Raw genomic sequence first — 25,421 nt, forward strand, 5'->3', positions numbered from 1 at the left:
CGTCACATGGCTTCGAACATTGACTCGATAGCGCGTGTAATGTTTAGATAACGTGAACTGGTCCGGGCAGAATGGTGCCTTTTACTCATTTTACACGCCCAATTACGCTAAATAGGAAATATTTTCTTTATCCAAATATACTTCAACCACCTTTATTTATTTTTCTAATATTTCCAAAAAATGTTCTAGGATTAAATTTGGAGAAGGAAAAAAGTTATTATTGCGAGGTAATTAACCAGCACCGATATCACCCCTCTTAATGACATATTAGAGACCTGGCCAATATTCATTAGTGTGGGAAGGTACAGTGTCTAAGTGGATATGACATTGACTCTCTATCCATGAGATCCTAGTGTAATAGTTTGTGAAGGGCAAAAAACTGAAGTTCCGTGTACACATTGGCGTGCATTTAAAAGACCCATTGAAATAAATAAAAGTAGGTCGAAGCGCCGCTGCCAGGGCATATCTTTTATCAGAGCACGTCTAACCCCATTTCATTTCCTTTCCCATATACATAATCGGAAATCTAGAGCATGGATCCGGTTTTCGACTTATGTATGTTTATGTTGTTTTAATCCCACCCTACCCCATCCGGGCACAAGAATGTGGTTTGCTATGCTTATAATGAGAAAATCTAATGGTTTACTCACACAAACTTTATATATAGTATTAAGGGTAGTTTGATGGCCGAGTGGTTTAACGCGTGTGCTTTAGTTCATTAGATCTGTCATTGAGTCGAGTGGTCTGGTTTCGATCCCATGCTTGCACGTGGCGAGTAGTAGGATTGCTTCATGTCCAACCCCGGATCTTCCGGATTCCTTCCACTACTAATGACCCAACGTGCAAGCGAATTATTGAAATAAATTTGAACCGTATGTTCGTCCCGAAATGATTTGTACTTTTTGTCACGTGAACGTTAAACCCCATTTCTCTGACACTCCTGTTTTATTACATTTTGCGTAATACGTGCATCAAGTAGTTTGCGTCCCATTCGAATTGCTGGACGAACTGTGTATTGGTCCTTATTGTTGCGCCGCTTCTTCAGTCGTTCTCTATATCCCTATACAAAAACTGGGTTGCTCTATTGACGAAAAGCTGATATTCCTGATTCAGGTTAATGTTATTTTTTTTTTTTTAAAAATAGATTATTCATTATACATAAACATGGCATATAGAGTATTATTACATTATCCATATTCCTTAATACGTGGGTTCGTCAATCTTTCTTGAATTTGTAACTATATATAAAAGTGGAAAAAAGCAACCTAGGATTATTATACATGCATTAGGCTCTGCGGGGTAGCAGATAATATGAACAGCATATTTCAGGCAATCCATTTGCCATATGGAAGATGTTGAAGATAAGCTTAAAATTTCTTCTTTTTTATATAAATACCAATTGGAACTTCATTCCCTCGTTGCTTGTATGTGTGAACGCATTCGGGGGAAAAGGTGAATGATCAAAAAATCTGGATCCAAGTGTCATCCATATTGTTTATTATCTGTTCAGCTGATTTCAGTGATGGACATGTCTTGGAATTATATGTTGGGTTTTACCCCCGCTTTTAAAGGTGTCTAAGGAAAACATGGAATATAATATGAGACACTCTGTGATGGTAACAGAATATTTGTAACCAATGTAAGCAACTACCTGTAAGTAAATGTAATCATTACTTCAAAACATATATGGGAATTTAGAATGTTATACTTAGGTCTTTATAAGACTAACATAGTGATAGCCCTTGTCCGACATAAAATAATATGGTAAAGTTTTATCTAGGGATCTTTAGCAATGGGGGAAGGGGGGAACCCGTATAGGACAAGAAGTAAATCCACGAGGTTCAGCAAGCGATCCTTTTGCTTGTCACGTACAAGCTTGGTACCGAAACCCCAACCAATACCCCTTTCCCGGACAGTGGCATTTTGGTCCGCTTATCTTTTTATAATATAATAATACTAATTTATTAAACTTCTATAGCGCCAAAATCAAGCTGGAAACAGCTACTCTGTGACGCTTTTACAATGATACAATTCGAAAAAGCGAATAGATTCATTAGAAAGTAAAAAAGTATAGCAAAGAAAACCATAACATATAATAGACATGTAAAAGTATATCAGTAAACTTATAAGATACCATAACATATAAAAGATAAGTAAAAGTATATCAGTAAACTTATAAAGAAACCACAACATATAAAAGACAAGTAAAAGTATATCAGTAAAAAGAAACCATAAAAATAATAAAAACATGTAAAAGTATATCAGAAATATTTTTTCAGAAGTCTAAAACATGTTAAGAGCTAAGTAAACTTATAATCAATTAAAAGCTTTAATCAATAACTCTGTGTCTTAGATTCTTTTTAAAAATACTAAAAGTTTGGCTAGTTTTTGTGGTGATGGACATATTATCATTCCAACGTTTAGGAACTGCCACTGAGAAAGAACGTTCACTAAAAAGAGATTTGGATTTTGGAATGTTAAGTAGATGTTGATTTACTGAACGTAGTTGACGTGAGGATTCGTACTTTGATAAAATATTATGTAGATAGACTGGGCAATAGGGTAGCGTGATGGGGTTAATGACACAGTTCTTGATGCTTTATTTTTTATACGTTTTAAGGCATATAGTGTTGTAACAGGAAGACCAAACAATAGACAGTTACAATAATTTAAACGTGAGGTTATAAGAGAATTTACTAGCATTTTACAAGTTTCAACGTTCAGATATGGTCGAATTCTACCGATCTTATATAGGTTGAAATCACAGGCTTTACATACTCACAAAATATGAGATTGCATATTTAATAATGTGTCGAACATGACTCCAAGGTTGCGAACACTGGGTGTCGGTCTCCAATTTCACCGAATCACACTTTATATTCAGAACACTTTTACGTTTTGAAAGACTAATGAATTCGGTTTTATTATCATTCAACTTTAACACATTTTGTTTCATCCACAGTCTTATTTCTACGATACATTTTTCAAGTTTAATTATGTTTTGTTCATTGGAACCGTTCAGTACAATGTAAAGCTGAGTGTCATCAGCGTATAAATGATAACTTAGTCCATGCTGTCGAATGATGTCACCTAGGGGTGAAGTGTATGCCGTTTAAAGTAAAGGTCCAAGGACTGGCCCTTGTGGGACACCGTATTTGAGTGTCTGTGGGTCAGATTTGCAATCACCAATAACTACCATCTGTTTGCGACATTCCAAATAAGACGAAAACCAAGACAGAGCAGATCCACCAATGCCAAAACGATGTTTAAAATGGTGCAAGCGTATCGAAATGTCAATTGTGTCGAAGGCTGTACTGAGATCTAGTAGTACAAGAAACACACAGCCATTGTTGTCAATTCCCTTGACAATGTCATTGTGTACTCGTACGAGTGCAGTTTCCTGCTGTGGCATTTCTTGTAAGCCGTTTAAAATGGTTCATCAAGTTTGTTGATTTTAATGTGAGACTTGAACCTTGCAGCGACCACCTTCTCTATGACTTTCGATAGAAATGATAAGTTGGAGAGAGGGCGGTAGTTTGTTAAGTTCTCTGGGTCAAGAGTTGCCTTTTTGGTAAGGGTCTGACAAGAGCATTTTTAAGGAATGCGGAAACGTCCCCATCCTCTAGTGAGCTATTCACAATCTGTGTAACAACAGGGCAGACGGCAGATGAGTTTTAATAACCATGTAGGTATCGGGCCCAAATCACATGACTTATTTGCAGATTTTGAAATAATTTTCGACACTTCAAACGCTGTTGTTGGCTCAAAAGCTGTCAGTAAGGCGTCTATAGATCGCTCGTTGGGGTTTAAGACTGTAGATATTGAATCTTCCTACTTTCATATATTGTGAAGATGATAGTTCAAAATATGCGGTAAAAATAGTTAATAGTTAGCGACGTGAAATTGGGGTCCATTTAATAGTTAACATAGTCAACCCAGTTCTTATAATGACTACACCATACTCCAATGTGTCTCAACAAAGTTTAGTTCGTTTAAACCTTGAACTTTTGATACGCCCCACTCTTTAGGATAGTAATGTAACGTAGGACCAACGATACGTACTGTTTTGTATTTTAGATAATAATTTAAACTCGGTTTAATATTTCCCTATTAATAGACAATTACAGTACCTAGAGTCAGACATAAATCACGTACCTTTTCATCCCTATCTTTTCGTCCAAACTCATCTTAAATTTTAGTTCCGCCATAGATCTGATATTCTGGGGAATCTGGTGGATAATAAAAGGTATGTTTGTTCGCTTGTCTTGAGAATCTGACAGGTAATATAAGGTGTGTTTGTTTACCTGTCTTTAAAACTCCATCAAACTACAGGTGTTCACTGTTAAACTAATCACTTTACAAATCTTACTAAATCGTCTGCACTAACCTAGTATCTGTAGTTACTTATAGTGAAAAGATATGGGGGTTTAGCGTTCTGCAATAACCGGGCGAAATGGGAGTTTAACGTCCTACTCTTCTGCAAAATCAGGCGAAATGGTGGTTTAACGTCCTACTGTTCTACAATAACCGAGCGAAATGGGGGTTTAACGTCCTACTCTTCTGCAATAACTGGTAGAAATGGAGGTTTGACGTCCTACTCTTCTGCAATAACCGAGCGAAATGGGGGTTTAACATCCTACTCTTCTGCAATAACCGAGCGAAATGGGGGTTTAACGTCCTACTCTTCTGCAATAACTGGTAGAAATGGGGGTTTAACGTCCTACTCTTCTGCAATAACCGAGCGAAATGGGGGTTTAACATCCTACTCTTCTGCAATAACCGAGCGAAATGGGGGTTTAGCGTCCTACTCTTCTGCAAAATCAGGCGAAATGGTGGTTTAACGTCCTACTGTTCTACAATAACCGAGCGAAATGGGGGTTTAACGTCCTACTCTTCTGCAATAACTGGTAGAAATGGGGGTTTAACGTCCTACTCTTCTGCAATAACCGGGCGAAATGGGAGTTTAACGTCCTACTCTTCTGCAAAATCAGGCGAAATGGTGGTTTAACGTCCTACTGTTCTACAATAACCGAGCGAAATGGGGGTTTAACGTCCTACTCTTCTGCAATAACTGGTAGAAATGGGGGTTTAACATCCTACTCTTCTGCAATAACCGAGCGAAATGGGGGTTTGACGTCTGACTGTTCTGCAATAACCGGGCGAGATGGGGGTTAGATGTCTTACTGTCTGCAATGACCAGGGGAAATGGAGGTTTGACGTCTTACTGTTCTGTACTAACTGGGCTAATGAAATGAAATGGCATGGAATGGGGTTTAATGTCCTAGTGGTCTGCTCCGACTGGGCTAATGGAGACGTGCACACGCCATACAGTTTTGAGGGAAATTTTTTGCGGACTATACGTTGCACCACTGACAAGCGGGAACCACGCCGGAAAATCAGGGTTCGAAAACGGCTTGGTTCCCTCTTGCAGGACAGAGAGTCTGGCAAGGGATACCGTATAGTCGTTCGGATGGGACGAAATACTGTGACTCCATGTACAGGCTGTAGCGCCGCTGTCCGGGCAATATGTCCCTTATAACACACTGTATTCCCGTCTTCGTTAGCCCAGTCGGAGCAGAAACAGTAGGACGTTAAACCCCATTTCATTTCATTTCTGTGCACACGATACCATCAAATCATTAGTCCCAAAGTGACCGCGTTCTTTTGTTGACAAAACTTTAAACTTAGAACATGATTATTGGACACGTGACATGTATACGAGATGTTCACCCATTTCAGGTTATCTACCATTTTCTTTTACTCTCGTATATTTCTTTATGTAGATTAAAACAGACATACGGTAAATAAAACTGAAGTACGTGAAGATAAGCATAGAAAACAAGTTGATTCCAACTAAATTAACTCATTAACGATAAATACTCTATCAAAATATAGCAAACTAGCAGGGTGGGTAATCAAGGAGAGAGATAATTGGCTTAATAAAAGAATTTCCCCTGGCCACATGCTGAGATCAATCAGGAAGCATTTAATTCCACAGTCAGGAACCTTGTCTTAGAATCGCTTCCTTTTCTTTTCTTAGAGATCTAGTTTGTTTTTATTTCTGAGCTTGTTGTTGTTTTTGTATTAACCCAATGTCAGTAAAGTATTGTATTAATGAGCACCGAATGTAATCGTTGGTGTCAGAAGTGGGATACTGTGTCACTAGTATTAAAAAAACTCGGTGAAACGAGAATCGAGTACGACAAGGATCATAAGCAAGATTTCAAAAGAATGATAGACGTAATTTTTTGTTTTTTTGTGTGTTGGGTTTTTAGGCTAGACAACAATTGTTTATATCAGTCAAACGTATCAACGCCTCTGCTAGCTGATATCTCAGCCGACCCTCTTAACTGCGATTTAATTAAGAGCCAATTGTAAAGAGTCAAGATGCATATGTTTCCGACAGATTGAATAAATCAGACATATTAAGTACATCCTTCGATACTATTTTACGGTATTTTGCGATCGATATTCAAGCGAAGGTTAATAATCATGTGATTTATCGATGCAACCTTTTATCAAGAAGAATTACAAGGAAATATCATACTCCGCAGGAACTTGGTTGTATTTTGTCGAAACACAATCCGCAATATACTGACATTTTGAGAAGGGGGTGGAATATAGTCAGTATAGCTTGCAGAGCGGAATGGGGTGGTGTCTAATGTCTCGTAAACGAATGAAATGGGGTTTAACCTCCTACTTTTATGCACTAACCGGGAAAAATTAAGATGAATTCTTTTACGTACACGTCAATGTGTACATGCGATCTCGTTTTTTCGTACCATCCAAACAATCTGATTAAAACACAGATCCTATTTCGTTTCGTTTTTATAGCTCAAAATTTCGTTTTATTTGTCTGTACTACACTAGGATCTGGATGGCGTGAGGGATTAGCCAATGAAATCATCTGTTACGGCGACTTCTTGGTGTGCGATGCAGAGAACTTTTGGTAAACCACTAGACACGTCAACGCTGATTGATTAATCAATGCTTGACGTCATAGTGTCAAAAGCCGTTCGTACGACCTCTGGCGCGACCTTTTACTACAACCGGTCAGATCTTCATGTAGTGAAAGTATAAAAAAACGGACGAAATATAGATCTGTATTTTAATCAGATTGACGATCCAAATGACCAACTAACCAGGGAAAATCACGTCGAAAGATCCCGAGGACCTTTCTCGCCCAACACCGGGATCGAAACTCGAACCTCCGGGTTAGTAAGTCTTCTATTGTAACGTTTGCCATTCTAGAGAGGGGATGTTTTCCATTCTATAGAGGAGAGGTTTGCCCGGAAAGAGGCGCTTCCACCTTCTCTGCATCGCATTCCAACTGTCAGGTATTCTCTTTAAGTTACATAACGCATGGGAAATCCCCTACCCACTCCACCAGTGACAAAAGTTGTGGAATTTAGAGAGTCGTTTGAATACCATGTGACTTTCTTGGACAAAAGTCAGCGAAAAGGGAACATCTAGCCATAAGCACGACAAGCGTTTAGTTTAATAAATATTAGCCATCTTAAAGGGCGTGTGGCTCTATTTTTTGCAACCTTGAAATAGACAAAAGCGGTTCAGAAAAAGCACATATTTATGTAATATGAATGTATGTAAAGTGATTTAGATTCATTTTTTAAAAAAACACTGTAATTTCTAATTAACTATGTTCGGTGAAATACGTGAACGTTTTTAAAATGGATGACAATCGTTTACGCCTGCTTAGTGCATTCTACACGTTTTTTAAAATTGTTATTTTGTTGTTTGTGAATGAGCCTTTACTTATGTTTTTATTTGTTCATTACAAAATGGAACCCGAAACCATAGAGTACACGACTCGTGTATGGATTATAAAATGTTTATTGTGTCTTAAATATTTTGAATATTTGCATCCTATAGTTTCACGGCAAAATAACAACATCAATATTGATTGAAATTGATCAATATTGAATTCTAATTCGTGTTTTTAATTTAGAATATTATTTAGTCCCGAAATAACCTTATTTGTGTCGAGGGATGTTAAGCGCCATCTCTCTCTCTCTCTCTCTCTCTCTCTCAATTTATGGTGTTTTACGGGTTCCACCGCTTGAATACCGATAGTGGGTGTTTGTAAGAAATTGAATAAACTGTATAAACGTAAAGCATATTTCTTTCAAATATTCACTCTAATTGAAGCCTTAAAAGTCTGCCAAGGGAAACGGTTTGGCGCTATTCCTTGAGCATGGACCGTGGAATGAAACAGTTTTAGTTGCGTATCTATTTGGTTCTCCGTTTTCTTGAAATTTATAAATTTTATAACAGCTTAGAGAATTGATTTATCATGTTGCTTCTCTTTATGGAACTCTTTGCTACAGCACTTTTCATCAAGCCAAATGTTTACTGTTAGTTTTAATCTTTGATTTGGTGTTATATTTCTTATTTGTTTACATAATTTTCTCTTAGACTTTTTATTATCAAGATTATTTGGTGTCGTATTGTAAATTATGTATGCTTAACAAATTAATTTAAACAATGCTCTTTTGCTACGGCCGCTTTTTTGTAAATGAAAAATAAAAATATCAAGTTAAACCGCATCACAGGCTGAGAAAATAGATGCGATTAGAATCAAATTTAACACGTATAGAAGTCCATAAATACAAAAGTACATAAATACAAAGTTACACTGTTGTGTAATAATAGTTCGTGGACTTTACCATTGGAATAAATTCATTTAATCACATCTGTCACAAAATGTATTCTTTGGCTTTAGAGTTAGACGAATTAAAATCGTTCCTATGGGGACAGACCACTAGTTCGTCTATATATATCAGTTGTCTCTCTCCCTTTTCTCCGTTTTTGCATGGTATTTTTAAAATTTTTTTGGTCTAGGGGGTTTGATATTCATGATATGTACGGTGGATGGTTTATGCTACTTCAAGTTTGTGTATCTCAAAATTTCAGAGGCCAACCTCATACAAACTTTGGAGCAAAGATTTGACCATTTGTTGCTCTGTCTGTAGTAAAAAAAAACGTTAAGCGCGGCAAAAAATAGGAAAAAGTCGGAGCCGTGCAAAGAGAACAGAATTAACGCTGAAGTCAATAGGGAAATTAATAGTGGTCTGACTCCCAAATCAATGAAATTATTATCTCCCCCAGTATTTCTTGTGCTGTGCCAAAAGTCATCATCCCCTTTTGTAAAATTACCGAAGAATTCAATATCCCGAAAAAACAGCTTTATTTTGTATCTGTTAAAAGAAAGTCAGGAATTGAACTGACCAAACTAACCGGGGATATTTTGATCGTTTGAATTCATCACCGTTAACGCATTCAGACGTACTAATCACTGTGACGTATTTTAGATAAACTAATCTATCGCCGATATGTGAATTTAGATCTCTTGTGTACTATAGCAAATATCAAATAAAATAACATTATCTATAAAACATATTAATTTAATATATTACGTGTAGATGTTTTGAGAGCGAGATAATGATAGGCCATCTTCGGGTGTTATTGACATAATTTATAGAAGATAAGATTATTGGTCAAAAGACATAGAACGTCACAATAAGAGATTTATTCAAGTTGAGTTAATACCGAGATTCTTGTAGTACGGTGTGAATTGCCTATATAGCCAGTATATACCGAAGACTGGCGAATTTAAGCTCCGCAGTCAACGGTAAAGTTTTTGTATAGTCAAGATTCTCACAATAATGAGAATAAGGATTTATTAGAAGTTTGGGATTTTAGGACTGAAGAATTGGTAAGTTTCAAATTTATCTCTACCGGTAGTGTTAAAGGGATTCCTCAGATTAGAACTGAAGAATTGGTAAGTTTCAAATTTGTCTTTATTGGTAGTGTAAAAGGGATTCCCCAGGTTGTAGTGTGTTTGAAGTCAAGAAAACTTTAATAACGTTAAATTACTTTGACTTTATTTAAATAACGCTTGAAATATATGCCCTATATCTTTGCGGATTCGCATACGGGGTAGGCCTACGTATGTGTTGGTACTCTGGTTGATCTATAAATTGCCCCGGATGTTTTGGATTCCGTTTGGTTGAACGACATTTTCTGTGTCAAATTACGAGCGCTTTAATTAACCAATCAATTACCACGTAACAGATATAGAGCCACACATATTTTTATATAAAAAAAACTAAAAAAAACTATGAGTGACAACCGCGACTAAATACGAGTACGCCAATGGGGAAAATAGGAAGAACTCACCTGTGGTGTGCATTTAGATTGGCCATTGGACTACAGGTGTACTAGTTAGACACAACGACAGTGTTGAATGTAGATTTATGAAACGGTCACTGTGGAGATTGCTTACCCAGGTTATTATTCAAGTAAATGCATTATAGTGTGAACTACTCAAAGGAGAAGGGAAGCCACGGTGGTCCAGCGAGTAAGACGTTGGCTCGATAACGTGGAGGTCCTGTGTTCGACCTTTGCGTTGGGCGAGAAAGTTCATCGGAATTTTTTCCGGCGTGGTCCCTCCTTGTTAGTGGTGCAGGACCGATGGCCTGCCAAGAGATAACGTATAGTCGTTCGGATGGGTCGAAAACCGAGGTCTGGTGTACACATTGGCGTGCAGGTTAAATATCCCTTGACAGTTGGAATTCAATAAAAGAGTAGGCCGTAGAGCGTATGGCGTATGCCCGTCTTCATTGGCCTAGTCGGAGCAGAACAGTAGGGCGTTACTCCATTTCACTTCAAAGAAGAAGTGTTATCGGGTGTGCAAGAAAGAGAAATCACATATTGCCTTGCACGACACCTGATGCTACTTTGTGTAGGGAACTGGGACGATCGTCTTGAACGAGATTAAAATTATACTCCCGAGTACGCTCACATGGCTAATAGTTTTATGCTAATCTAGTACATTGTCTATGAAATATGTGCCAATTAAATACATTGTCTATGAACTGTTTTATATATCGCTGTGAAGGACTTTGCCGCCCACTTGTCTATGTTGGGTTGGGGTTTTTTTTCTTGGTTGATTCTAATTTTTATTTTAAAAAAGAAGGCCAGTCCATTTACACAAATACTTTCTTATCGAGTAAATGTCATTAAGAGAGAGGGAGAGAGAGAGGGGGGGGGGCGTGGGTAACGGCCACTCGACACAAACTAGGTTATTTCGGGCCTCGCGTAGGGTTCATTTGCTTGAGGTTGGAAAGACAAACGACTCCTTGTCACGTACAAGCGGGGAATCGAAACCACTCCATTTGACTCAGTGACAGATCTTATGTTCTAACGCACACTCGTTGAACCATTCGACCACCCGACTTCCCGTTTTTTTATATGATGGAATATGTTTTGTATGTCATCTGCAATTTATTTTGATAGAAATCCTACCGGAATAGCACACTGTATGGCGTATGTCTGTCTTCATTAGCTCAGTCGTAGCACGACGGTAGGACGTTAAACCCCATTTCATTTCATTTATACGCTTTAGATATGATTAATATTCTATTGTCTAAATATATTTTGCTGTGTGCGTTTGCACCATTTTCAAATGTTTTGAAATAAACTTAATTTCAAAATCTGTAACGATTGGGTCAGATGCGGAAATTCCTGAAAGAATTTTGGGTTACAGAAGGCTGAGGCGAAGGACCGGGACAAGGCTTACGGTGTAGGGAACCGACAAGCAAATTATGAAGACTACAGACGCGTTTTCCTGCTATTCCAACCTGTCGATACAGCAGCTTCAATGTGGTCCAATATAGCCTACCTTAGGTGGCTGACCTGAATCCCAAACAACCAATCAGTCGTCGCGGGGTATGGGGAAATCGCCCCCCCCCCCCCCAGAAGAAAATTTAACCGGTTAGGGAGAACCGCGCACCGACTTAAATAATATCATCCAGGGGCCTATTTCACGAAATTTTAACTAAGATAAAATCCCAATTTTAGTGATTTGATTACATAATATTAGATTGATTTTAGTGCTTAGCCAATCAAATTTGAAGTATCTACTAAAATTTGGATTTTATCTTTAGTTAAAATTTTGAGAAACAGGCCTCTCGTCTTGTATCTCATGGGCGATCTTTTCTTCTACAACATACAGAATATCCGTGCAACATAAAATTAACTCTGGTATACAATAACAGTTGCTAAGACAGGAATACAGAGTTAACAAGAAAAAGCTGTGAATCCTGTTTATGTTTTATTATTTTTTTCATATTCTTTTTACGTAATATATAGATCATATTTCATGTTTATAATCCCCGCTAGCAAACTAATATTAACTTTGATATATTTTATAAATCTATGTTTTTAGCTTTAGTAATTGTATTCAACAGTATCATGTTTACAATCAAGCAACCACACAGCTCATAAAAACAACCCATTTATGTAACAAATTTACTTACAGGAGTTAAATACGATATGAAATCAATACATAATAGTATAAACTTTAGATGGTCATAACTTACGCTAGCATCGATTGATTTTAATAATTTTCGGACCAAGACTTCTTTATATGGCATATGTTCTGAAAATCTTTGACTTTTAATGTGGAATATTGCTCCAATCGATAGTTTAAGTCAAAAACGGAAGCAAAAGGCAGACTGTCCCTTTAAAGCAACCATAGTCAGATATAGGTATTTTTTAGAAAAAACTATAAGTTTATTTCATCAGTTTAGATGGTATAACATGGTTCTTTTTATTTATTCGTTTTTCATTAAAAGGCGAGTTCACTTTAGTTTCTCCAGTTTTGTCCACTACCATTTCCACAAGCGTCATCGCCCTTTTTAATAAAGTCAATGAATTCAATACATTCACCCTCTACAATATACACCCCATTTACCGTACACGAGATGTACAGTAGACTCAGATTTTACAATATACTCACTATTTACAATACGTGTAGTATCGCATCATTTACTATATATTGGACATTTACAATAAACATTTACAATACCCACCATTTACAATATTATACTCATTATTTATAACCATTTACAACATTACATTCGACATTTACAATATACTCATTATTTATAATACCCACCTTTTACAATACTTATTATACTCATTATTTATAATACCCACCATTTACAATATACTTATTTTTGTATAATACCTTCCATTTACAATATACTCATTATATATAATACCCACCATTTATAATACCCTCCATTTACAATATACACATTATTAATAATACCCACCATTTACAATAAACTCATTATTAATAATACCTACCATTTACAATATACTCATTATATATAATACCCACCGTTTATAATACCCACCATTTACAATATACACATTATTAATAATACCCACCATTTACAATAAACTCATTATTAATAATACCCACCATTTACAATATACTCATTATATACAATACCCACCATTTACAATATTATACTCATTATTTATAATACCCACCATTTACAATATTATACTCATTATTTATAATACCCACCATTTACAATATTATACTCATTTATAATACTCACCATTTTAAATACTAAGTCTGTTTACGACTTACTTTGCCTTTTTTCCGCCGAAGTAAATCTAGTGTGTTTTCTATGAAAATAGATTGATGTCGATTCTTTTTTGCAATAGCGAACATAGTTAAGACGACGAACTCGTGAAATCATTAAAATATGATATTTCATGATGTTCAGAGCATACCCGAGAGGATTAAATAGTTGCGCAATACAAATTTTAATATAATATGACCATCTAATTTTGATCATGTTTATTTTATATATGTATTGATGGCTTAGTAATTAGTTTTATTTTAAAGGGGAATTATCCCTCACATGAGGAAAATAAATGTTCTTAATTCTATGTAATTGTAATATCACATTTAAAATAAGACTAGGAGCATCTATTTTTCGAACATTTTTCGACATTACTGGAGCAAGGTATGTTTGAAAAGTCGACGTTGGCCGCTTTAAATTTTCGTTTGAACATCCAAGAAAAAACCTCCAGCCATAAACTTTCAACTTGGAAAACGTGCCTTTTCTTATGCTGGTCCTTTTCTATGGAATAGACTCTCACAGTCCATGAAACAATTACTGTCTGTGGGCCATTTTAAATCTTAACTCAAAACATTCTTATTTCAAAACGCTGATCTGTAAATAATCAGTGAATATAAAAACCAACAAGCGCCTTAGAAACTGTTTTCTTCAGTTTAGTATAAATGACGATATTATTATTATTATTATTATGAACATCCCTATGGGTTACTGCACAGTGATATAATGCCGGATCGAAAATATTTTTGTATGATTCCCCTTTAACACTTTTTGTTTTAATATCAATAATTTATATTAACCGCCTTTTCTCTTTTAAAAAGACATTTTTACGTTTATAACACTACGCACTATTTGCGGGGCAGTTAAGGGTACTAGCCATGCTTCCCTCAAAGAAAGACGAAATCGACATAAATTAAAACTACTTTACAAAATCATCAATAACCTAACCCCTCCTTATCTTAAGAATCTCATAAATCTTGAACCTGCAAACAATTATTCCCTTCGTAACGAAGACAAATTAAAAGAAACTCGATGTCGTACTGAAATTTTTGTTAATTCATTTATCCCATCCAGTATAAGAGAGTGGAATAAACTCTGATATCAAAGTTCCTTTGTTTTATTATAACGGTCAGCGGAAACCTCAAATAATACATTGTAAATTACGACTTCGATGCTCTGACCTGCAGGGTCACAAATTCCTACGACATATTGCCGACAGCCCCGCATGCCTCTGCGGTCATATATTTGAAGATCCCGATCATTACCTCCTGCGATGTTCCTTACATTCAAATGCACGAACAGAAACCATAGACAAATTACAACATGATTTTAAAAATATAAACTGTCTTTTATTCGGCTCTACAGCCCACAGTCTTGATGTTAATTCTAATATATTTAATCAGGTCCATAAATTTATAGATATGTCAAACAGATTCTAATATTATCTCAATCAAATAATATTTTATCTTCTCTTTTATGTATAATCTTGGCTAGTCTCTCTAACGCTGATTATTATTAAAAAATTCTTACTGTAAATTTTCATCTATTTTATTATATCTATATAATATGTATGTGTTTGCCATTTTTAACTATGTATATACACCCTTTTTGTATCAATAATATATATGTATATACAAATTATTTAGGGAGAGGGGTTTTACATAGGCTAAGCCTGTTCCCCAATCCCATTCAGTCAACCTGAATAAAAATATGGTTTAAAAAAAAAAATCTATTGAAAAAATATCTCCTCTATGTCGACGTTGGTGAAAACTATCTGTTCAAAAAGGTGTTGTAAACAAAATTCTAATGGGACTAGATACAGTTTCACCCAATTCTCCGAGACAGAGTAACATACAAATCTTATCAGGATAAAACAAATATTGGCCTACTCTTATTACGTCACTGAAGAAGATGATCTGCAACTTCTTATCATTATTCTTGATGTATTTGTTTTTAAAAGAAAGGGGACACTGGGTCAAAGCAACCGTTTCAGATATCAAGGTTAATCGCAATGGTGTCAAACAAAATGTCTGTGCAAGTATTTTTATCACGCGGAAACGCCTCAACATTAATTGCATTTGGGTTGACACTAATGTCGGAGACTACACCAACTTATTGTCTGCAGATAACAACCGGGTGTCCTCGGAGAACCCCGTACCTCTGGGCTCTTATATGTATCTTAGGCTTAGGTTATAATTTCTCATGTATCATTAGATGTTGTTCTGAGACATTTTTTTTGGGGGGGGGGGGCGAATGGTTAGCACGTGCGCGCTGTATCATAAGGTCTGTAATTGAGTCAACTACGCGCAAGCGAATTATTGAAATAAAATTGAACCATGTGTTAGCCCCGAAATGACCTAGTCTGTGTCGAGTGGACGTTAAACCTCTCTCTCTCTCCCTCTCCCTCTCTCTCTCTCTCTCTCGTACAATCGGCATTCCTCGATAATTTCCGATGTTTTTTACTGTATGCTTGTCCATAATGCAGGCCATTGAGATTTAGACTTAACAGTCGCGTGATGAAGTCCGCTTTTGAGTTTGCTTGAAATATGTTAGATATCGACTATCTATTAAGCATGTATTATGTAAGAGCTGACAGTTCTAGCTATACTAGTTTTAAAATTGATAATGAAAAAGGCATATATTGAAAATTTCAGTCAAATTTGCTACCGTCGTTACTATGATCAACAAAGTCCCGATTACCCATTTTTAAATTAAATTATGAAATGGCGACCATATTTCAATCACCACTAGCTGATATTCTAAAGGGTTGATTACGGGCTTGTCATGTGAATAAATGTTTAATTAATAATTTATATAACATTTGAAGCCAAAATAAGGACCTGCAATAGACAGATCTAGCTCTTACATAATGCATCTTTAAAGGAAAGCTAATAATATATGCATTTATTAGTAACAACTATATCTATAAACTAATTTAGTTCAGCAATCATGTCAATTTACGTATGTGGGTAGAGATAATCTTTATGGTTATTAGAATATTGTATGTGGGTGGTTTCCATCTTTGTTCATTAGTGGGGCCATACTCCTCGCAGTGTTTCGTTTGGTTAGATCTAATCCCACTCAAGCACTGCTATACTCAACGCAAATTTCTGTCCCAAATTATGACTGGTCAATAGTCCGATTAATAACCAATACCTAACTGCCTAACAATATCATTCGGGGTTTAAACAGAGCTCCAAATGCATTACACTCAAACAGTGCATAGCAGATTATTGCAGAAAAACTAATTGCGTGACAAACCAGGCAATCAAAACGGCTACCAAGTAAACGATACTGTTTGGAGACGAACAATACTTTCATCGTTTTTAATACCTTAAATCACTGTCCAAAGTTTTAGGGAAGTAATGTTGCTGAACTTAGTAGAGATTTAATTGAACGGGAAAGATAGACACACTCCCTCAAAAGCTCAAGTATCAGAGAGGGATTTCTCGGTCATTGCTTCGGGAATACGCTGTGGGCCATACCTTATTAAGGCTTATGGTTACCAATACTAACACAATTTTCAAAACCTATTATTCAGAACTGAAATCTTCCAATGAAATGTCTCCTACAGTACACAATTTCCCAACGATTTCGAATTTCTATGATAAGAAACACAAAATTGTTGATTATCGTATGTATGTATTGGCTGTATCTACAATGTAATTTATCTCTCTCATACTTTTCAATATATTTAAATTTGTATATTCATGGAAAATGGGTCTATTACTGTTGGGTTTATTATGTGTGTTCTTCAATCCACAGTCTATAAATAAATACTTTTGATCAAAAATAAAGTAAAATCTAGATCTAAATTAAATTTTAGTTTTAATTAGATTATGTTTGTTTTAGCATATATTTAGTAACACCTTGAATACTCACCTTTCGCTATTTATTTTTAGCTCCAAACATATTTCGAACTGATTTACCACTTACCGGTGTGTATTTCCTAGATAATTACAGAGTTTGTTTTCAAATGTAATATAAAGTGAATAAGGTTAAAGGCCCACCCACGTCCAATTTCACCCGGTACAAAAATAAAACTCGATGAAGCTTTTATAATATTGAGAAATCTAATGTAATAGAAACACACGTGAAGAATAATTATGACGTTAGATTCATGTTAATTTGTGTGTGTGTGTGAGAGAGAGAGAGAGAGAGAGAGAGAGAGAGAGACGGGGGTCATTTGAACGTTTGACCAAATCTAAGTACACGAATTCTATATTTGATTGGCAAAGCAGTACTATTGAAGGTTGTTCCCAACCTGGTTATGTGGTGCTTCATCTATCCATACAACAATAATATGCTTACCAAAAGGAGCTAACATAATAGTGGGGTAGCTTGTTGGGTAACTCTAGTAGATAAAATTAAGAGGGTGTACATTGGAAGTTCTGAGTTCTACTAAGACTGAATGTAGAAACGTAGCTAACGTTTGTGGATACCTCAAGTAGAGAAAGGTATCAGGATGTACATTGGGAGGTCTGAACTCTACGAAGAAAGGTACCAGGATGTACATTGGGAGGTCTGAACTCTACGAAGAAAGAGCGTAGAAATGTCGCCACTAAGAGTCTTCTGGTGTAGCCTGCAATGTACTAATAACATTTGTTCAACAAATACCATGAGGAGGATCAGATACGCTAACTCTTCCTTTTTCTGGAGGGCGGTGGACCGAATGGTTAAACGCGTGTGCGTTAGATCACAAGGTCTACCATTCAGTCAAGGAGTGTGGTTTCGAATCCCCGCTTGTATCTGTTCAATCCAGTGGGTTTTCTACGGGTCCTCCAGTTTCCTCCCATTTCCAAAGACCCCTACGCGAAATCAAATTATTGATATAAATTTTATTCGCAAATATGTATCAGGGGTGTCACCTTTAACTTCATCTGGAAGCTCCATGTGCGTTTGTTGACACGAACTCTGTTATGCACCTGTGGTCTAGATTGTTCCCAAATGTACTACGCTTTGATTTTCAGAATTAAGTAATAATAATATAACCCAGATACAGGTCAGGGTATTTAAGTACAAGAAGTTATAGACTAAACAATTTATGTCTCTATTAAAGTATGTGTAGGTGATAATAGGGAAAGGGACCGTTATGTTGTAAAATTATAACTTCCCGAATATAATTATATAATCCATAACAGTCATATATTAAAATCAAATGTTATTTTCGTTCCATTAATTTCTAACTTTATTTTGACACCCGCATATTAATGGAAGATGTTTTATGTAGGCCGGTTGGGGAGGTTCGGGAATTTCCGGCGTTGGCAATGGCCGGTTTATATAAATGAGTATTTTGGGGAATACTAACCCTAACTCTTTTTAGAAGATTGAACTTGGATCCTATTTAACTTATACTCCTTTTAAAAGGGTTAGGGTTAGTATTCACCAAAATACTCATTTATAAAGCGGCCGTTGTGAACTCCAGAAATTCCCGAACCTCCCAAACCGGCCTACAATTTGCTTCTCAACCTTATTAATGTCGCCATTCTTGATTACACAGCCAATCAAAGGTCTCGACAGCTTTATAAACGATTACGCTAAATTTTCTGTTTCACGGATTTTGATAGGTGGATTTATTTGGAGTAAGCCCCGTTTTTGGATTCAAAGGACACAATTCGATGGATGACAATTATTGCTGATAAGCGATGTTTCGATTAGGATCCTCTCGTCTTTGTAAGCCACGAGAAGCCTTGTCCAAAATGTCGTTCCATATTAAACAGTAATTTTATAGAATTGTGTCCTATGTAATTAAGTTACTAAATGTCATTGAAACAGGTCTGTTAACCTATTTCTGTCAAGCTACTTTTAAGTCCAGTAAACAAAAAATCTATTAACTTGCTTTTGATAAAAGATATTAATTCGTTCGTACAACAACAGCGATCCCGAGAGGCAGACAGCGTAATTAAAATGCCATAGAAGCCGTGGTCATTTTAACCTGCATCCTCTAACTTCCAGCATACGAAATGGGTGTGCAACACGTGAACGAAGTCTCAATTCTCCTTGGGTAACATCCCCGAGTGACTGCCTTCAACCTGGCTCAGATCTTGCTGAAACGCTTGCCCAAGCTACACGGTGTTCCATCCCTGTGTAATAGCCCACGACCCTCATTCTGACAACATTTTCCATCAGGACTGTAAGTGGCCCTCCGAATGCGAAATCAGAAAGAAATTTCTAAACGTTTCGTCATCTATTGACAAAGCGGATGTGGTGGTCACAGAAAATGCAATGTTAACGGATAGGACAATAAATAAGCCACAGTTTCATAAACGTATTGAATGAATCCCCTCGAAATGGTTTAGTACAGGCTATACTGGATTTGAATATTTTTGTTATGTAGTTACCCCGCATTGTCTTTTATATAACGGACTGTTAAAAAATGACAACTGTCTGTCGTTTGGATGTGATGTGCAATGAAATCTACATAAACGGTGTCTGGAGTGGTCAACTTGAAATGTTAACGATCTTTTATACAATCGAATTTATTGTCATTTTATGGCTATGTATAGCTTGATGCCTTGTGTCTTTCAGATAGATAAAACTTCAAGCTTTAAATGTATATATATTTTATTCATTATAGGTGACACGCCATGACTCGCCAGTCAGAGATGATCGTTATTGCCCTCGTCGCCATTTTCCACCATTTACCGGAAGTACGAACACAGCTTAGCAACGAAGGATGTCCCGCCAATATCACGGTTAGCAACGTGACAGATGGGTAAGTTTGATTTAATCGCGAACAAAGAATCGAATAAAACCTTTAATTGAAATGTGATTGTGGCGTAATGAATATAGATAGTGGCATTAGAAAATAATGGAAGGGGTGACGTGTTATTAATTGTATTGGATAACAGAAATAGGTTCATCAGCAATTTATGATCGGGCCAATATCTCAGTGTGTTGAAAAGATTAATCACCGATCCGAAAGATCTTTAGATAGTAGGTTTAAATGTCTATCACCCTCTTAGTAGGGGAATAAAAAATGACACTACCGTTGGCACCAGTTCTATACCATGGTTTATTGTGTAGAATGGCTAATTCTCACAATTTAGTTATGCAGTTTTTTACTTACATCCTTGCTCTTAAAAATAGTATTGGTCATCCCTTAGTTCAGAAAATACAGTACAAATGTTTGTTAGGTTCGTGAACTCAAAACAAGAGAGATTGTATTAGGTGTTTCAGGAAGAGTAAGAATACCTTGCTTCCTGAAATACTGGAGAACAATTATGGTCTATCCGTTAGTGCTGGCTCACTGCCCAGAAGGTCTCGGTTACCCCAGCCTGGTTTCCCGTTGTCAGTGCTCAAAGACAGGCTCTGGCAAGGAACAGAGCCTAGTTTGCATGGGATGAAGGCCGAGGTTCCGGATATATCTTTGGCGCTCACGTAAAATAACCCATGTCAGAATTCGCCGCAGAGTTGGTGCAAATGTCCCCAATCTGATTAAAACACAGATCCTATTTCGTTTTGTTTCCTATAGTTCAAAATTTCGTTTTACTTGCCCTTACTACACTAAGAATCTGGAAGAGTTGTCATATAACCTGTGTTCTGGGTGATGTGAGGGATTAGCCAATGAAACGGTCCGTTACGGCGTGAGGTGTACAGAACTGTGCGTAATCGACAAGAAACATCAACGCTGATTGGTTAATCAAATGTCTGGAATCATAGGGTCAAAAGCCGCTTAAATGACCTTTGACTCGACCTTCCACTATCTTCATGTAGTGTAGGCAATCGAAAGTATAAAAAAAGAAATGAAATATAGATCTGTATTTTAATCAGATTGAAATGTCCCCCATAGCACACTGGGTGGTTTTAAACCGTCTTCATTCGTCAGGTTGGGTCATGGAAATAGGACTTTAAACCCTTTCATTTTCTTTAGAGTTATTTAGACCACAGAATAATTAGTACTGAGTATCTAATTCCAAACCAACACAGACCATTACAAAAATATGACAAAAGACGAACAAAATCTTTTAACATACATACAAAACAGGTAGCAAACCATTATTCAGAAAAAAAACACGTTTATAATATTAAGGTTCCTTCAAATAAGAAAACCATGGTATCTTGTAATCGAATCTTACCCACAATAAACTAAACCAGGTGAACAATGCGTAACAATATACTATTATTAAAAACGACACGTTTTTAGCATTAAATAAATGGTCATTTTTATATTATAGGTTCCTTCAAATAAGAAAACCATGGAAATATTGTAATCTTACCCGAAAATAACTAACGCATCAAATTATGACACTGGAGCAATATATGGATAATACAAATATCATTTGTCAGTTACCATAACCCATTAGTCCACTACAGAAACCATTCCTATTGCAGACTTATTCCTACTGAAGATCTATTGGTCTTGATAGTCAAGTACACACACACACCAAATCCTACTTATAACTACGATATCATAGTAGTGAAACGATTGAATCGATTCATTGCTATTAGTATTAGTAAATATAAATGTTTGGGTTTTCCTTGTCAGTAGTGACTTCGTAAGGAACCGTGTTGGGATGAGACAAAAAAAAAAAACGAGCTCCCGTTTACACGCTTGGCAGTTTGAATTGCGGCTTTCAGGGCAAACTTCCCCTATTGGCACTAGCCCACTGCTTTACGTATGCCCGTTTTCATTAGCCCGATCGGTGGAGAAAATTGGTACGTTAAACTTAAACCCCATTTCATTTCATGTTTTCAATGGGATTTTCTTCTATGACTCAAGCAAATTTGATGTGGGGGGGGGGGGGGGATTCTAAAGAGTTAATCAAATCTGACGCAGTCAATGAAATATTTTTATCCATTTAAAGTAACGCCTGGAGTCTACAAGTTTTCTGAAATAAATAACAACGAATTTCTTCTCTTCACCATTTGCAATAGAATGTGGAGAAAATATTAACATCAATTTACAGGACATAAGCATTAAACTAAATTTTATCAGTCCCACGTGTCACACTACAATCAAAACAAAAAGTTGCAATTAGAAGATTTCCTTCAATACATAGTGATAATATCACCAGAATCTTTACGGTGGTCATTTGACAAATTATTATACTTGGATCATGCTAATCTAGAATTATCACTATACCACTGAGTTTCTTTCACCTAGTCAGTGGTGCAGGACTGTGGTCCTGGCAAGGACATTTGTGTAGTCGTTCCGATGGGACGAAACCCCAAGGTCCCGTGTATACATTGGCGTGCACGTAAACGATCCCTTGGCGGTTGTAATTCGGTGTAAGGGTAGTCCATGGTGCCGCTGCACGGGCAAAATTTCCTTCATAGCATGGCGTATGCCTGTCTTCGTTAGCCAAAGTGGAGCAGAACATAGGACGTTAAACCACATTTCATTTCATTTATTAGACCACTGCACTTGGTAATTCAAGGTTTAAATTTATTGCCCTGGACTGTTTTTTTTTTTTATTTCAGAGGGAGATTGGGTGGTCGATAGGTCTAATAGTTTTGTTTCATTACCCTGGTGGTATGTTTCCGGGTTCTTCGGTTTCCGCCGATTGTTAAAGACGAACCATATGTCAGTTCGAAAATGAGCTGGTTTTCCTTGAGTGGATGTTAATTTCCATGTTGTCTCTCTTTACAATTTCAGGCGTGTCTTCCCAGTGTTTGAAAAACACGAAACAGCGGCTTTAATTCTGGTAGGCTTTGGAGGATTTTCGGTGCTACTGGCATTGCTCTACAATGCGATACGTAAGCATGTCTTCAAGGATGTCAACAGTTTGGACACCACCTTCGATGCTGGCGGAAAGGTCAGCATGAGTTTAACGGCTGTTACAGTGGCATCGCAACTCATGTGGCCAGGAGATTTACTGCAGTGTTCAACAGTTGCTTCCCAGGTAATTTACAGTTACTCTTCACTTAAGAGTGTAGACACATACGATAATGCAATCATTATGCCACAATATAACTTTCTTGAAAAGTAAATAAACAATTGCAGAGGTTTACAGGTATAGGGATATTTTGATCTTTGTAAAATGGCTATCTTATTTTAAATTTGTTACTTCATGAAACTATGAAATAATGAAACATAGTATAGTGAGCTTAAAGATGAATACTCCTGGTTGCGGTTGCATTGGTGGTGGTGGTGTGTGTGTGTGTGGTGTGTGTGTGTGTGTGTGGGGGGGGGGGGGTTGTTGGCGGGCGGACGATGCTGGAGACGAGTCGATATATCCTCTTTATTGATCCCGTTTAGAGCACCTGAAACAAAATTGTTTTAACACGAATTGTTTTATAATACTGCATATTGAATATTATTTTCCAGTACGGTGTAGCTGGACCTTTCTGGTATTCTGTGGGCGCCATATTTAACATGATCCTGTTTCCAGTTCTCTCTGTTCATTTTAAAACTCGATCTCCAGGAGCGAAGACTTACCTCCAGGTACCATAAAGCTAATATCATACATTCAATTATTATGGTTCTTCTGGAAATAAGCCATACATTTAAAACAATTGGCACCTATATCATATGATCAAAGCTATCTAATTCTGTGTAAAAGTCTAAAACTTTATTGGAATGACACATCAGACTTGATTGACACCGGTAGCTTTTGTTGTTAAATGTAACCTGTCGTACTGAACTAAATTGATTGGGACTATTGTTATTTCGTTTCGCAATGGGGTGAACGCTACGGTTAGTCTAATTTCCAACCCACAAACTAAAAACAGAGTTTCGGCCATTTTGTCTCTTCAAAACAGTGTTTGCGGTTTGTGGTTCGTTTTTCATTTCGGTAGAGTTGGTGACATGCGACCTATTTATTGGCTATATATCAATACCGGCTTTATCTCAGCAATTTGACACATATATGCAAGCAAGTCAACATTTTCATTCTGTACAATATTCATCTTCCCTCTTACTTTCAGATAATTAATGCAAGATTTGGACCTTGTGCTCACATCATCTTCTGTTGCTTCGCCTTACTGACTAACGTCATTGTCATGACGTGTCTGATTGTTGGTGGGAAGGCCACCATTCAGTCCATGACGAACGAAGCATCGGACGAATTCTGCATCTTTTTAATGGCCACTCTATTCGGCTGTTATTCATTTGTTGGTGGTTTGGGGACAACGTTTTACGTTTCCTATTTCAACGCCGTACTGATCTTTGGATGTTTGGTGATTCTAACAGTCAAAGTCTTCTACACTGATAACGATACTGATAGTTTAGTGGGTGGAATAGACAAGGTTTATGAAAGCATCTACTGTATGCAGGGTCCAGAAGAAAACGAGGAGCGGAGCTACCTTACGTTTTGGTCAGAGGGGTCACTCATGTGGGGAATTCTTGGTATATTCGCCACGTCTTCGTTGACGTTTTGTGATCAAGCTTCCTGGCAGAGTCGGATCGCTGCTAAACCAACACAGGGTGTTATGGGTTTTCTAGCAGCTACCTATATGTGGTTCGCCATCCCTACATCAATTGGAACCAGCAGTGGATTAGCTTATTTGGCCCTTAGTTCTAATAATAGTGCAGCTACACTTCCTATGGACGATGTCCATGCAGGTATGTTGATCTGAAATATATTTCTAATATTTGTTCCAATGTTAAACCTGATTTACACGCATAGTCCTTCTACTCCAAGTTGATTTTCAGAAAAGACTATGAAACTTATAAACCGAAGTTAAAGTATTTTACTTCCAGTAAATAGAAGATGGTTCTCGGCAATGACCCGGAGCTTGTTCTGGATGTACTGTAGAACAGCCAGCTCGCAATTCCCAGACTATAATTCCATGCTTTTACAACATGTTTGTATGCACTTCAGATTCGTTTCCAATCCACACTGTTTGCAAGTACGAGTACATGCTTTGCGGGAAAATGTTCTAGACATTTGTTGTATTTGTGGTTTCAATAGATAACCAATTATATGCAAGCTCCACTGAATATCTCCTTTTAATTAGATTCTTCATAGTTCGTTTCCTTGTTCATTATTAAATATATTAATCATATTTAAAATACAG

General features: G+C 36.8%; 1 protein-coding gene across 2 annotated transcripts in view; it reads left to right on the plus strand.

Moving 5' to 3' along the window:
• The first annotated feature begins 1,440 nt into the window (after window positions 1-1,440).
• LOC126830352 (uncharacterized) overlaps window positions 1,441-25,421 on the plus strand; it is a 31,617-nt gene continuing 7,636 nt past the window's right edge. Inside the window, exons 1-5 of one of the 2 annotated variants that reach the window (XM_050560729.2) lie at window positions 1,441-1,653; window positions 20,038-20,175; window positions 23,059-23,305; window positions 23,731-23,847; window positions 24,330-24,966. In XM_050560729.2, the coding sequence (XP_050416686.1) occupies window positions 20,048-20,175; window positions 23,059-23,305; window positions 23,731-23,847; window positions 24,330-24,966 (1,129 nt within the window). In that variant the 5' untranslated portion in view covers window positions 1,441-1,653; window positions 20,038-20,047. Of the gene's footprint in view, window positions 1,654-9,600; window positions 9,734-20,037; window positions 20,176-23,058; window positions 23,306-23,730; window positions 23,848-24,329; window positions 24,967-25,421 lie in introns of those variants that run through there. The other variant, XM_050560730.1, reaches the window with a different exon arrangement.

The sequence above is a fragment of the Patella vulgata genome, chromosome 8 (assembly GCF_932274485.2).
Source record: "Patella vulgata chromosome 8, xgPatVulg1.2, whole genome shotgun sequence".
NCBI lineage: Eukaryota > Metazoa > Mollusca > Gastropoda > Patellidae > Patella > Patella vulgata.